This window comes from Mytilus edulis, chromosome 1 (assembly GCF_963676685.1).
Source record: "Mytilus edulis chromosome 1, xbMytEdul2.2, whole genome shotgun sequence".
NCBI classification, from domain to species: Eukaryota; Metazoa; Mollusca; class Bivalvia; order Mytilida; family Mytilidae; genus Mytilus; species Mytilus edulis.
The window spans coordinates 109,196,687-109,210,556 of NC_092344.1; the positions used below are offsets into that span (position 1 = coordinate 109,196,687).

Here is a 13,870-nt window from a genome sequence, read left to right on the forward strand (position 1 = left end):
ACCTGTGGTTGTATTTATACCTCAATGATGTTTATCCTGTATCTACTTTTGTTTATGCAAGTGTGATACACCTTTATCCACATTCAGGCCTATTTTATTCATAAAAATTGAAATGTGTGATCAGTAATTAGAATCTATTGGGGTTTTTTTCCAAGTCAACATCATAAGAAGGCAGTTACTTTTTATCAAATTATTACAAATGAATAATACAACCATTTCAGGTGGTACCAAAAACCTTAACTAAAATTAATTTGGCTTGTTTATTTTTCATAAAATTTTGACAACATATTTACTTTGACCCTTTGACAAATATATAAAAAAATCAAACAATAAGCTGATTTTTACAGAGTTATCTCCCTGTAAAGTTATGTAACACTGATAAACAGAATAGTCTAATAAAACTCATGTGTTATCAAGAAATATTTCACTTATACAGATACCTCTTGTGATTATATTCATCCTACCCTGTAAGGAGGCCACTACATGTTTATCTTAGGAGTAAAGTACCAGCTTTATGCATAATTATATTGTAATGAGATCAGCTAATAGCTGCTATGTGCACATCTTATATCTTACCTGTGTTAATGTCATGCCAGATTTTAAATATTTACTAGTGGCAGCCGCTGATGGAAACATGGAGTCCACTTGTTGGTCTGTGGCATCTGGTAAAATAATAATAATATGGTTCAATAACTGCATAGAAATAATAACAAGAGGTTGTCACAATGACAGCAAACCGGATTTATTAATATTTATTTGTGTCCTGGCAATATCACAAGAACCATTACTGATGAATGGTGAAAGTGAAAATCGTCAATATCAAATTGGACCTCCATTTTGTCATCAGTATCAACATCTTAAAATTTGAAAAACTTAGATTGAATGGTTCATGAGTAAATGCAACAACGTGAATGGAAACACCATTTTAAAATCTTTGAAGAACCATAACTCCTGAACGGTAAAGGTCAAAATTGTCATTATTGAACTTGACCTCTAATTTGCCATCAGTAATAACATATACAAATTTCAAAAGCTTTGGTTGAATGGTTCATGAGAAAATGCACGGACACGACTGGAAACACCATTTTTCAATCTTTCAAGAACCATAACTCCTGAACGGTAAAAGTCAAAATCGTCATTATTGAACTTGACCTCTATTTTGTCATCAGTAACAACATAATAAAATTTGGGAAGCTTTGGTAGAACAGTTCATGCGTAAATGCACGGACACGACTGGAAACACCATTTTTCAATCTTTCAAGAACCATAACTCCTGAACGGTAAAAGTCAAAATCGTCATTATTGAACTTGACCTCCATTTTGTCATCAGTAACAACATATTAAAATTTGGGAAGCTTAGGTAGAACAGTTCATGATTAAATGCACGGACACGACTGGAAACTCCATATTTCAATCTTTCAAGAACCATAACTCCTAAACAGTAAAAGTCAAATCGCCACTATTGAACTTGACCTTCATTTAGTTGTCAGTAACAACATATTAAAATTTTAAAAGCTTTGGTTGAACGGTTCATGAGTTAATGCACGGACAACATTTGATTGCCGCCCGCCCGACCGGCCGCTCGCCGTACATCCCCAAATCAATAACCGACATTTTTGTCACAAAAATCCGGTTAAAAATCCAAGTTGATCTTTAAAATTTTTAAAACTTAGTATCATAACTGAAGCATTGCAGTGAAAAGATTGGAAAAGAAAAATAATAGGACTATCATAGTATTATATTTCACATATTTCTTACATTTTCCTTAAAATAGATAAAACTATATTTTACGTCATTTTAAGCTATTCTAATACATCAAAATCATCATTATAAATTAAACATATACAAAACTGATTGTTCCACTGTAATACTTACTTTTCTTCCTTGCTGCATCAATAAGGTCATTAGCATTCACCAACTCTTGCTTTAACAGCCTGATTCCACTCTCTACATGGTAAATAAATACGACAATATAAACAAGAAAATGTGGTATGAATGATAATGAGACAAACTCTTCTCAATAAAAAACAAATGACACAGAAATTAACGGCTATGGGTCACTAAACAGCCTTGAACAATGAGTGATTCTTATAAAAAAGGCTAAAAATTTGTTTGACACAATAATGCTTTCTAACTTTCTGTTGAGGTAAGAAGGTTTGCAGTCATGCTAATCTTCTTTAGTAGACAATATAATATCTTTAATTTATTATTATATACTTTTTTTAATTAATACAGTCATTCATATTTATCAACACTTATTTCAGCAACACTTGCCTAGTGAATCATCATATCATTAGCTCAATTCTACATATACATGAACATTGTTTCGTCAGAACTTTAACAGTGTGTTTTAAATTGTTATCAATCTATGTAATTCAATATTTAAATCTTTTAGATGTAGTAATTTTAAAGGTGCATGCCCTTAGTGGAGCCATGCTTGTAAAATAACAAAATCTCCTTATATAAGATTGTAGATATTATACATAATTTTATACATAATGAAATTCATTCTAAAAATACAATCTCAGTAAATGTAAGATTTAAAAAAAGTTAAACATTAAGGTATACTTAGATTAAGATAGGCATCAGTTCTAATCTGATATTATTCTTGTATGATTAAATTTGAAATGAGTTTCCAGTGGTCAGTTGAGATAAAGAAAAAAATCTACAAACCTATAAATAATTTTTAAAACTTAGACAATTCCTACCAGCATGAAAGTTTAATAGTGTCCTTCCTTTTCTTCTTTTTAGATTAAGCTATATTTACCTCGATCCTCTATTTCTTTATTAAGTTTTTCAATCTCATTATCTTTTTCTTTTTCCATATTAGTATGATCTGAAAAAACAGAATAAAATATACAAGAGGCTGTCACAAAGACAGCAAACCGGATTTATTAACATTTATTTGTGTCCTGCCAATATCACAAGAACCATAACTGATAAACCTTGAAAATGAAAATCGTCAATATCAAATTTGTCATCAGTATCAACATATTAAAATTTGAAAAGCTTAGGTTGAATGGTTCATGAGTAAATGCAACAACATTAATGGAAACGCCATTTTCCGATCTTTCAAGAACCATTACTCCTGAACGGTCAAAGACAAAATTGATATTATTGAACTTGACCTCCATTTTGTCATCAGTAACAACATATTAAAATTTGAAAAGCTTTGGTTGAACAGTTCATGAGTAAATGCACAGACACGACTGGAAATGCCATTTTTCAATCTTTCAAGAACCATAACTCCTGAACAGTAAAAGTCAAAATCGTCATTATTAAACTTGACCTTCATTATGTTGTCAGTAACAACATATTAAAATTTTAAAAGCTTTGGTTGAATTGTTCATGAGTAAATGCCCGGACAACATTTGGTTGCACCCGCCTGACCGCCCGCCGTACATCCCCAAATCAATAACCTACATTTTTGTCACAAAAATCCGGTTAAAAATGTCTAGTATATTTAATCAAACATAAGAAACATGGTGTAATGATCTCCTTGATTAAACACTACCATAGTGCACACAATGGGACAAGTAATGAAATTAGAACAATGTAAATAACTTCAGAAGACATAAATTTTCATTTTACCATGATTCCCTGAAGACTGAAAACAGTGTAAATATCTTTTTTAGTATAACTTCATGAACACAAGTACTCATATTTTCATTTTTCATCTTTTTTATTACTTTTTCTATCATATAATTTTTTTGTGTACCATTGATCATTATGATATACCATTGATCATTATGAAAATTTATATACAAAAGTTAGCATAGCATTGTTTCTTGTCAATTCATGCAATATGCATCTTAAATAGAGATTTTACGGAGGTATCATAATCAAGATCTAGGTGCAGGAGTGTTTATTTAGTCAACACCTACAGTTGAAACCCTATAAACTGATCATGGAGGAAATAAAGAACTATAGCGTACCATTTGCAGAATCCCTCAGTAATTTCTGTAGTTCATCTACAGCTCTACTTAATTCCTTTATTTTTTCTTCAGCTTCTTCTGCCGAAGTCTGAAAAAGAGAAAACATTCAATGTAAATCATTTTTTTAGTCTAGCTATATGACTACATGTACAAATATTAAAATCCTAGTATTAATATTTGTTATTTCTTTAGGTGTTACACAATTTATTTTTGTCACAAAGTAATTTTATCAAAATTACCCTGTAAAGTTCTGACAGTTTTGACTTGGCCTCCAGCTCCTGTCTAAACTGTTCCTCACTTTGGATCTGCGAATCACACACATCTTTGGACTTCTGAATGAGTTTATCTATCCTCTGAGCCTGATCACTGTTGGTTTTCCTTAGAGTTTCCATAGAACATGTTAACTGTCTTAATTCTTCTGTCTTCTCCTCTAATTGTGTCTGTATGTCTATCAATTTACTTGACTGAAATAAAGGACATTTAGTTAAACTAAATTATTGGTAATATTTTCTATGAAAATAAAACATATGCTAAACTCTTGAATAAGTGTTTAATTGTCAGAGGTGAATATACAATAATAGCAGAGATCAAAGATCCTTGACCAATATATCAAATCCAAAAATTCATTCAAATATATAGTGCCCAGTGGTTCAAACTTTGAAGATAATATAAATCCTTAAAGGAGTTTATGTTTCTTATGACTCAGAGATATAGAAGTCTATATGTTGAAAATCTTCACTGTTGTTAAACTAAATTCAATTTTAAAAACTTCTACATGTACTTAACTGCTGATGAATTACAGGCCAAACACAAGCGTTACAATCCAAGCACAAAAGTATGCCACATATTTCAATACCTGCTCTTTCCTGTTATTCATTAATTCCTTTGTTTTTTCACCAAGTTCCTTATTTAACCAATCAATCTGTCCTTTCATCTGTTCATTCTCCTGTTGTAATCTTTTTGATTGAAACTAGCAAAATAATAAAAAGAAAACATTTTATAAAATACATTGTGCCACAATGCTTTAAACTGCATGTCCTAAATATCATTTAAAACATTTTTGGGGGAACTCTAAGATAAACATATTTGGTAAAGGATAATTCAGCATAGACATTTTACTTCAACTTATAATTATAAGTATGAGCTTACATGTACATGTAGCTCAATTCAAAAACCCATGTTATATAAATTTTCCTATCAATACATAATGAAGTCTAGACGCATGCATTTTTTTTTAGAGTCATAAAACCTCTATTTTTACCTCTATGGTAACCATACTACTCTGTATGTCTGATAACTTGGCTTGTGCTTCAAATTTGGCTGTGTTAGCCTTCGACAACTTCTCTGTGAAATCCTTCCACTCATCTACAAAAAAATGATAAAATCAACTGTTCATATTATACAATACCATTATAATACATATTTAAACATTGCTTTATTTCTAATTTGTGCTAGATCATTTTTTTGTAGATGACTGTGGATTATACGAATACTAATTTGATATGGTAAGCTGTTCCAAGTGACACAACATCATAAATGTATCCAAATATGGAACATCAATAAGACAATAAGACATAAAAAGTATTAACTTATTATCATGAAATGGTGTCAGAATTTATAAATATAGCTTTTTAATAAATGTAAATTGATATACCATTTAATCGGTCTAATTCTTTATTCTTTTTCTCTAATAACACAGTAAGATCTCTTTTCTCTGCTTCAAGCTGTTCATTGGATCTTGTAAGTTGCAACTAATTAAAATAGAAACATATGCATAACACATGACAAATTTCTTTTCTTCTTTATGTCAGAAAATATTGTTTTGATTATATGCTATCAGCGTTTCAAAGAAAGCTTATGAATTAAAAAATGCCTCGAAAAATATACACAAAAGTACTTGTGGTAATTCTGATCAATATCATGAATATTGTAAGCATGGAATACTATTTTGAGAAATCTTTTCTAAAAACCTTTTTTTTTTACATATAAAATATTTTTAAAATCAAGTTAAAACAAAACCATAATATAGATCTGGATCTCAAATATCTGAGTTTTTGGCCATCAGCATATTTACCTGTGATGTGAGACTTCCTTCTTGTGTATCTCCAAGCTCTGTGAATTTCTCTGATACTTCTTTATATTTTTGCTCTGTGTAAAGAATTGACATGTACATACATTTTTTTAGTTGGTTTCTTTGTAAAACATCATATGGTGCATTTACTATGTACAACAATTCATATCATCACATTCAATTCAATTTCATTATAATGTATTGTATTATATACATGAAATATAAAAAAGATGTGGTATGAAGGCCAATTAGACAACTCTCCACAAGAGATCACTTGACACAAAAATTAACAACTATAGGTCACCATACGGCCCTTCAACAATGAACAAAGCCCATACTGCATAGTAAGCGATAAAAGGCCCTGAAATGACAATTTAAAACAATTCAAACGAGAAAACTAACAGCATAATTTACAAATGACAACCACTGAATTACAGGCTCCTGACTTGGGACAGGCAAATGTTTACAGAATGTGGCATGGTTACACAGGTTAGTGGGATTTCAACCCTCCACCTAAACTGGGACAGTGGTTTAACAGTACATGAAAGCATGTTTTATAAATATTATATCATGTATATTTTTACAAATTGAATATTTCAGCACACAAAACAATTGTTTCAATAAGAAATGATAACCTAGAGGTACAATTATATTTATGACATGAATGTTTTGATATGAGTATAAGAAATGTACAAAATCAAATATTACTTGTCATTATACATTTATATTCAGACATTCACACATTATAGAATGTTCAAGATCTTTTCTGGTGTTATAGTGGCTTGTTCTGTTGCCATAATTAAACCTCAAAATTATTATCAACTTAAAGGATTCATAATTTACTTCATACATAATAAATTGAATTCTTATAATCTTGACATATTTGTGATAACCATCTTACATTGCAAGAATATTACTGCTGATCTGCACATATTATGTTAAAACCAACTTGATGTTTAATAGCTATCAAATTAAGTGAACATGTATATATTTGGCATTTTCCTAGAATAAATAGTTTCTCAAACTCCAAGCAATCTTTATGTTTGTATGATATAATAGTTTCACTTTACTGTTCAAATACAGACCAAAACATATTTTTTACCATAACTGCATATTGAATAGTCAACTTTCGAGCTTGATGCATTTCCATCAAAAACTCTAGTTTTAGTGAAACATCATTCCTGCGTTTAGGGGCATTGTCTCTTCCGTTTCAATGTTGAGCGAGTTGTTGGAAACTATAAAGCTATATTGCACAAATTTTTTGCATTCTCAAAGTTGTCTTTCAGCACAGCTGTCATTAAGGGATTGTGATTAAGTTCCTACAGAACAAACATTATTTCTAGTTTATCCTGCACAATAACGATCACTAAGACGCTTGATGAACGTTAATAGTGCAGGGATACAGGTGATCCCCCTATCTGGTAAATGACGTCACAAAGGCGTCATAATTGAAGAGTTTTTTCCGGTGATGGACAAAATCAAAAGTGTTCTATTGATTTAACCATTTAATTTATAAAAAAGAAAACCCTTGTGAATCCTTATATTATTTTTTTTGTTTTGTTACTGTACTTACCCAGCTGTGCCAATGTGTCCTTAAGCTCTGCATTTGTAGAAGTTTCTGATTCTAGTTTATTATTACTGCTAACTAGTTGTTTTTCTACATCAAAATACTGCTGTTCTGCAATGGCAAAGTATGTCAAATGAAGATATGTACATTTCCTACATGAATAAACTTACAAATTCAAGACAAAATAAATCATACACTTTGTCAACATTTAGTTTTAATTATGCCATTTCCAAACTTTTTAATCAATATGTATATTACCAAGTATTTTTTTTAAAGTTATATACACAATACAGTGTGCAATCTCTCATATTTTTATTTAATTTCAGAAGAAAAAAACCACACATTTATAAGTCAAGAAAGACAACTACATGCTAAAAACTCTGAGTTTTGAAATAAATAATGAGACCATGACTCCAATTTAGCTCTTTTTAGGTCCCTAAGTACACATAACTTAAATGATAACTTTTAGAGGACACCAAACTTGTTTTGTTGTTGTACAATGTTTTAAAAAATAGAATCACTCCCATTTAACCTCTCTGTTTCATCATTTGCAATATTCAATGAAATAATACCCTTTTTTCCAATTGAATAATTCACTCTTTGATTTATATTTGACTGAAATCATTATCTACATAAATATTGAGTTATTTTAATATCTTTTATGGGTTATATATGTTATATATCTAAAATTGAGAATGGAAATGGGGAATGTGTCAAAGAGACATCAACTTGTCCATATACCAGAAAACAGAAGAAGGCCTCCAAAGGGTCTTCAACACACTGAGAAAATCCAGCGTATTGCATATATTTATATATTCAAAAATTAGTTTTTGTTTAGCCTTTGCCAAACAGGGCAACTAACTTTAAGACCAAATATCCTATTGTGTTGGTACATACATTTTTAATACAGTATAAAAATATTGTACAGGGCTTTCAGTAATTTTTGAAGTAGGAGGCTTAAACAAACTAGAGGCTCTTGGTCTATGTGCATATTAAACAAAGGACACAGATGGATTGTTTTGGTGATGGTGATGTGTTTGTAGATCTTACTTTACTGAACAGTCTTCAGGGCTCACGCTACCAGGCGACTTGGGCGAAGAAGTCGCCCTCCCGACCGTCACTTCGCTTTCCCCGACCCCCAAAAGCGAAAACAAGTCGCCCTGTTCTTGACGAAAGTCGCTTTCAGTCGCTTCCGTCATCGGACATTTTCAATTTTTACCAAGTTGATGAAACATCAATTTTTTTCTGATAATTAAAGAAATTCAGACATAAACTATTCATTATCTTTAGAAAAGAGGTTGAAGCATTGTCTTCGCAGTGTGTCTCAGGTTATTTGATAAAAAAAAAACTTTTTATCACTTCGTGCATTTTTGCAAGTTCCGATGCTTGTTACTCGAAAACGTACATCAACCTAAATTTCGGCGGCAAAATAAGTTTGTTACTTCATTTAAACGTAATAAAAGTTGCCTCCAGTAAATGTTTAATCCATTTATTGCATTAAAACCGTCATGTTCCTTTCCAAATAACTTGTCAAACATCGTTTATTTTTGTAAATTTTCTTGCATTCGTCCGCCATTGACCAATTTCTAAACTACGGATCTGAACAGGACCAGCTATGACCGAAATCCGTACTTTTACAATAATTACTACGGACGCACGGATGGAACAGCTGACAGAAGAATATTGATCCCAAAGGGGAAAATTACGCATCCCACACGCATTAAGAGACTTTTGGTTACATCCAGGGTTTCCCCTGGGTCAATTATTTTTTTCGCCACCTCTTTCGCCAAAACAATATGTTTTTCGCCACTTTATTATTTTTTTCGCCAAGTAACATAAATATATTTTTCCTGTTATGCCCTTTTGTACTAAGAAGTAATTTTTACAACAAAACAAAAGCTTTTATCACATGAAATTGATCCCTCATTTCATGTGTAGTCATTACATTGAAGGGTTACTCTCATTCGAGGGGTTGTTCCCAGCCTTTTGGATAGATTTTTTCATAACGGCAGTTTTCTTTTCTTGACTATCGTAAATGAAAAAGTTGAGACGTACAACTATGCTTGAAACACGTGCATGTGTCACTCAAACGACTTAATTAAAGTCAAAGGATAAAAGGATTAAAGTTTTAAATCGGATATTTTTCTTGCTTTTGAACAATTTTCGTCACAACAACAGCTTTCTTTTCAAAACTATCTTTAAAGGGAGAGATTCTTCAAACACGTGCGTCGCAAAGATGTAAATAAATTCTGTATGTGACATTTATAGCGGAAGCCATTTGACCATATCCTTTTGTGAAACAATTCAATCAACACCTTTATTAATTAGTCCTTTGTTGTCGATATCTTTAAAATGCAATCAGCTGATTATTGATTTTCTGTCTAAATCTTAATGAGGTCAAGGTGAATTCCGAGTATTGTCTGATCGGGTAAAGTCCGAGAAACTCGAAAAAAAGTAAATAAACAAGATGGAGGAAAATAAATCGGTTTATATATTTCTTTCGCCAAATTCTTTCGCAAATGACGAATTTTTATCGCCACAATTATTATTTTTTCGCAAATTGCGAAAATGGCGACCGCCAGCGGAAACCCTGGTTACATCTAATTGATTGGTGTATATAATTCCCTATATTTTTTATGAATGTTTTAAACTATTGATTAAAGTTGCTTAACTCTGAGACTATTATACTAATATCAATATATTATGGCCCAGCTTAATAACTTTTATATTTTTTTTATGAGAAACACTGAATTTCATACACAAGATAATTTTTAATTAAATTGTAATTGATATAATTTCTTTACATTTTTTTAAATAAAATTTTTTTTTTTAGTGCTAGATATTTAGTTGGTAGTTTCTCACAAGAACCTTTTAATTTCAAATGTTACTTTAATTGTAATTTTTTACTCATATGAATTGAACAACATAAAAAGAACATTATTTACATATGGCCCTTTATACTATTGTAAAATCCAAACATTGTAGCGCACCCGCGCGAATGAGCACTTCTCTTTCAAATCTCACCACTTCTCCCTATCAGTTTCAAAAAGAGAAGTCACTTCTCCCTATAATTCTGAAGTAGTGTGAGCCCTGGTCTTGCTACTTACAATTTTCTCTATCTATAATACACTTTGCCATTTAGTTACAGAGGAAAATATATGGTAAAAAATTTACAAAAATTTAATAAATTAATGAAAGTTGTTAAAAATTGACTATAAAGGGCAATAACTCCTTCAGGGGTCAACGGACGAATTTGGTCACATTGACTTATTTGTAGATCTTACTTTGCAATTTAACCCCTTGTCAGATTTTCTCTAAATCCATATCCAACTATCTCGGTCATCATGTAACTTTTACACTTAAGTTGTATATCATTAATGGCCAATTGATTTTCAATGAAAGTGAACGGGGTATTTAGATAAATGGTCATAACTTTTTTGTTATAATGTATATTTTCCCTCCCTACCCCGCATTTTACAGTTAATAAATTTTTACAATTAAATATATTTTAAGTTTCAGTTCAGAAATGTGATTTCGTTCTTCGAAATAAGTTTGACAAGAGGCTGTCACAACGACAGCAAACCGGATTTATTAATATTTATTTGTGTCCTGGCAATATCACAAGAACCATTACTGATGAATGGTGAAAGTGAAAATCGTCAATATCAAATTTGACCTCCATTTTGTCATCAGTATCAACATCTTAAAATTTGAAAAGCTTAGATTGAATGGTTCATGAGTAAATGCAACAACGTGAATGGAAACGCCATTTCACAATCTTTCAAGAACCATAACTCCTGAACAGTAAAAGTCAAAATCGTCATAATTGAACTTGACTTTTAATTTGCCATCAGTAACAACATATAAAAATTTCAAAAGCTTTGGTTGAATGGTTCATGAGAAAATGCACAGACACGACTGGAAACACCATTTTTCAATCTTTCAAGAACCATAACTCCTGAACGGTAAAAGTCAAAATCGTCATTATTGAACTTGACCTCCATTTTATCATCAGTAACAACATATTAAAATTTGGGAAGCTTAGGTAGAACAGTTCATGCATAAATGCACGGACACGACTGGAAACTCCATTTTTCAATCTTTCAAGAACCATAACTCCTGAACGGTAAAAGTCAAAATCGCCATAATTATTGAATTTGACCTCCATTTTGTCATCAGTAACAACATATTAAAATCTGGGAAGCTTAGGTAGAACAGTTCATGCGTAAATGCACGGACACGACTGTAAACTCCATTTTTCAATCTTTCAAGAAACATAACTCCTGAACGGTAAAAGTCATCAAAGAGCAGAATGCTCTGAGGGATACGATTGCCATATAGTTTTCATTGACACATATATAGCAGTTCTGCCAACTTTTCATTAAGCAAATTCGTGAGATTTGGCCAAAAAGAGGAAAAAATTGATCCAAGGATACTGCTGCAAAAAAGCATGAACATGCGTGAGTCTCACGCATTTTTGGCAGCCCTGGCCTTCATAGTCCAAATAATTATGACGTCTTGAAAGGCTATTATATTTTTTTTCTTTGACGCTTTATTTCGACGTCGAAGTAAGGCGTCAAAGAAAAAAAAATATGATAGCCTTCCAAGACGTCATAATTATTTGGACTATGGCCTTGAAGGCGTAAAACTTTGCTCAGTGCTTGGAGCACAAAAATCATGCTCGAAACAAGAAATCAAGCAATTTCATTGGTTGACTTTTTAGTATGAGTACAAAAAAAATGACTCGAAAGTTTTATGACCGCAAGGCCTGGTACAGCTGGATAGTATTATTTTCAAAACTAATTCAACTGCACATGCAAAGGTAATATAAATCTGAATAGTCACTCAACTTTAAAAATAGCTAATCCCGGATACAAGTGTAGGAGCAATGTACTTATTGTGTTTTATTTGTGTGCTATCAATTCCAAGTTTACTTTCCACAGCAGTCACTGAGAGAGAGAGAAGGTATTTCACTTCATAGTTCGAGATTACTCTGATGTCCAACGGCTGATTTGCCAGACAAGCTGGGACCATGGGGGACTTTTATGCTAGTATACTTAAATTACAAACTTAAATAGTCCCAGTCCCATATATTATATCAAGTATTATTGGATGCCGAATTGAATTTTAAATAGGTGCCGATTTGACTAGATGCCGATTTAACCAGGTGCCGATTTGACTTTTTCTATGGGTGCCGATTTGACTTGTACCCAGTAATCTCGGGACTTTTCACTTCGTATCTTATCACCGTTAATTCTATGAGGAACCCCATTTCCCAGTCCCATATATTATATCAAATATTATTGGATGCCGAATTGACTTTTAAATAGGTGCCGATTTGACTTTTTTCTATGGGTGCCAATTTGACCAGGTGCCGATTTGACTTGTACCCAGTAATCTCGGACTATTACTTCGTATCTTATCACCGTTAATTCTAGGAGGAACCCCATTTCTAACTCTTTAATTATTAATTTCCTTTTGGTCAGTGGGCATGAATCCTTCCGTACACTCCTCTGTTTAAATTGAGACGATTTTGACGGGAAATACTTCTGAAAGGGAGACAACTCGAAACGATAATATGGAAGACTCCATTTCGGCTAAAGGGGTGTTATAAGTAAAACTTCATTGATTTTAATTTAAATGATGCATATGATTTTAAATTATGCAACAACAATATTAAACCCTCAGTAGCAGGCAGAGATAGAAGACATAGAATGAGTTTCAAATTAATTAGTAAGCGGGGAATCCAGAACAACCACTCAATCTGATACCCCTTGAAATCAAGAAAACTATACGCATGCGCATTAATACATAAACAAACCCGCGATTTGCGATTTGGAACAAGAACGTTTATTTAATTTATGATAAGACGAATGAGTCTCAATTTCTATATGAGAGTACAGTATCAGTTTCATAACGGTAAAATATAGAAAACTCCACTTCAGTTCTTATATGACAGAAATAGAATTATCGAAATTCAAAGAACTCTCGCATTTATCAAAACTGGGGAATTCCCTCTGACGTGTTTCTAAATTTATAAAAACACTAAATATAAATACTGCTTAATTCTGATTTTCCGTGTTGTTAAAAACACGCATATAAGTCAACGGAAAAATCAAACATGAAGATTATGAGAAGAACATTACAGGAAAGTTGTTTATGTTCAATCCTTTTGCTTGTTTTTACCTTTTAAAGCAAGACAATCATAAGAATCTGAGATGTTGCTAAATGTTTAGAATAAAACGGTTGACGTGAGGGAATGAGCCCCCGAGTCAACGGTAGAAGTCTACAGATTGC

General features: G+C 31.9%; 1 protein-coding gene across 2 annotated transcripts in view; it reads right to left on the reverse strand.

Moving 5' to 3' along the window:
* Positions 1 to 13,870, reverse strand: part of LOC139517446 (nucleoprotein TPR-like) — a 59,698-nt gene that overhangs the window by 43,910 nt on the left and 1,918 nt on the right. For both annotated transcript variants that reach the window (XM_071308493.1, XM_071308484.1), the window contains exons 2-11: positions 7,580 to 7,684; positions 6,010 to 6,083; positions 5,590 to 5,686; positions 5,197 to 5,300; positions 4,792 to 4,905; positions 4,175 to 4,399; positions 3,936 to 4,023; positions 2,768 to 2,836; positions 1,876 to 1,947; positions 577 to 662 (exon numbers count right to left, since the gene is read on the reverse strand). In XM_071308493.1, the coding sequence (XP_071164594.1) occupies positions 577 to 662; positions 1,876 to 1,947; positions 2,768 to 2,836; positions 3,936 to 4,023; positions 4,175 to 4,399; positions 4,792 to 4,905; positions 5,197 to 5,300; positions 5,590 to 5,686; positions 6,010 to 6,083; positions 7,580 to 7,684 (1,034 nt within the window). The remainder of the gene's footprint in view (positions 1 to 576; positions 663 to 1,875; positions 1,948 to 2,767; positions 2,837 to 3,935; positions 4,024 to 4,174; positions 4,400 to 4,791; positions 4,906 to 5,196; positions 5,301 to 5,589; positions 5,687 to 6,009; positions 6,084 to 7,579; positions 7,685 to 13,870) is intronic.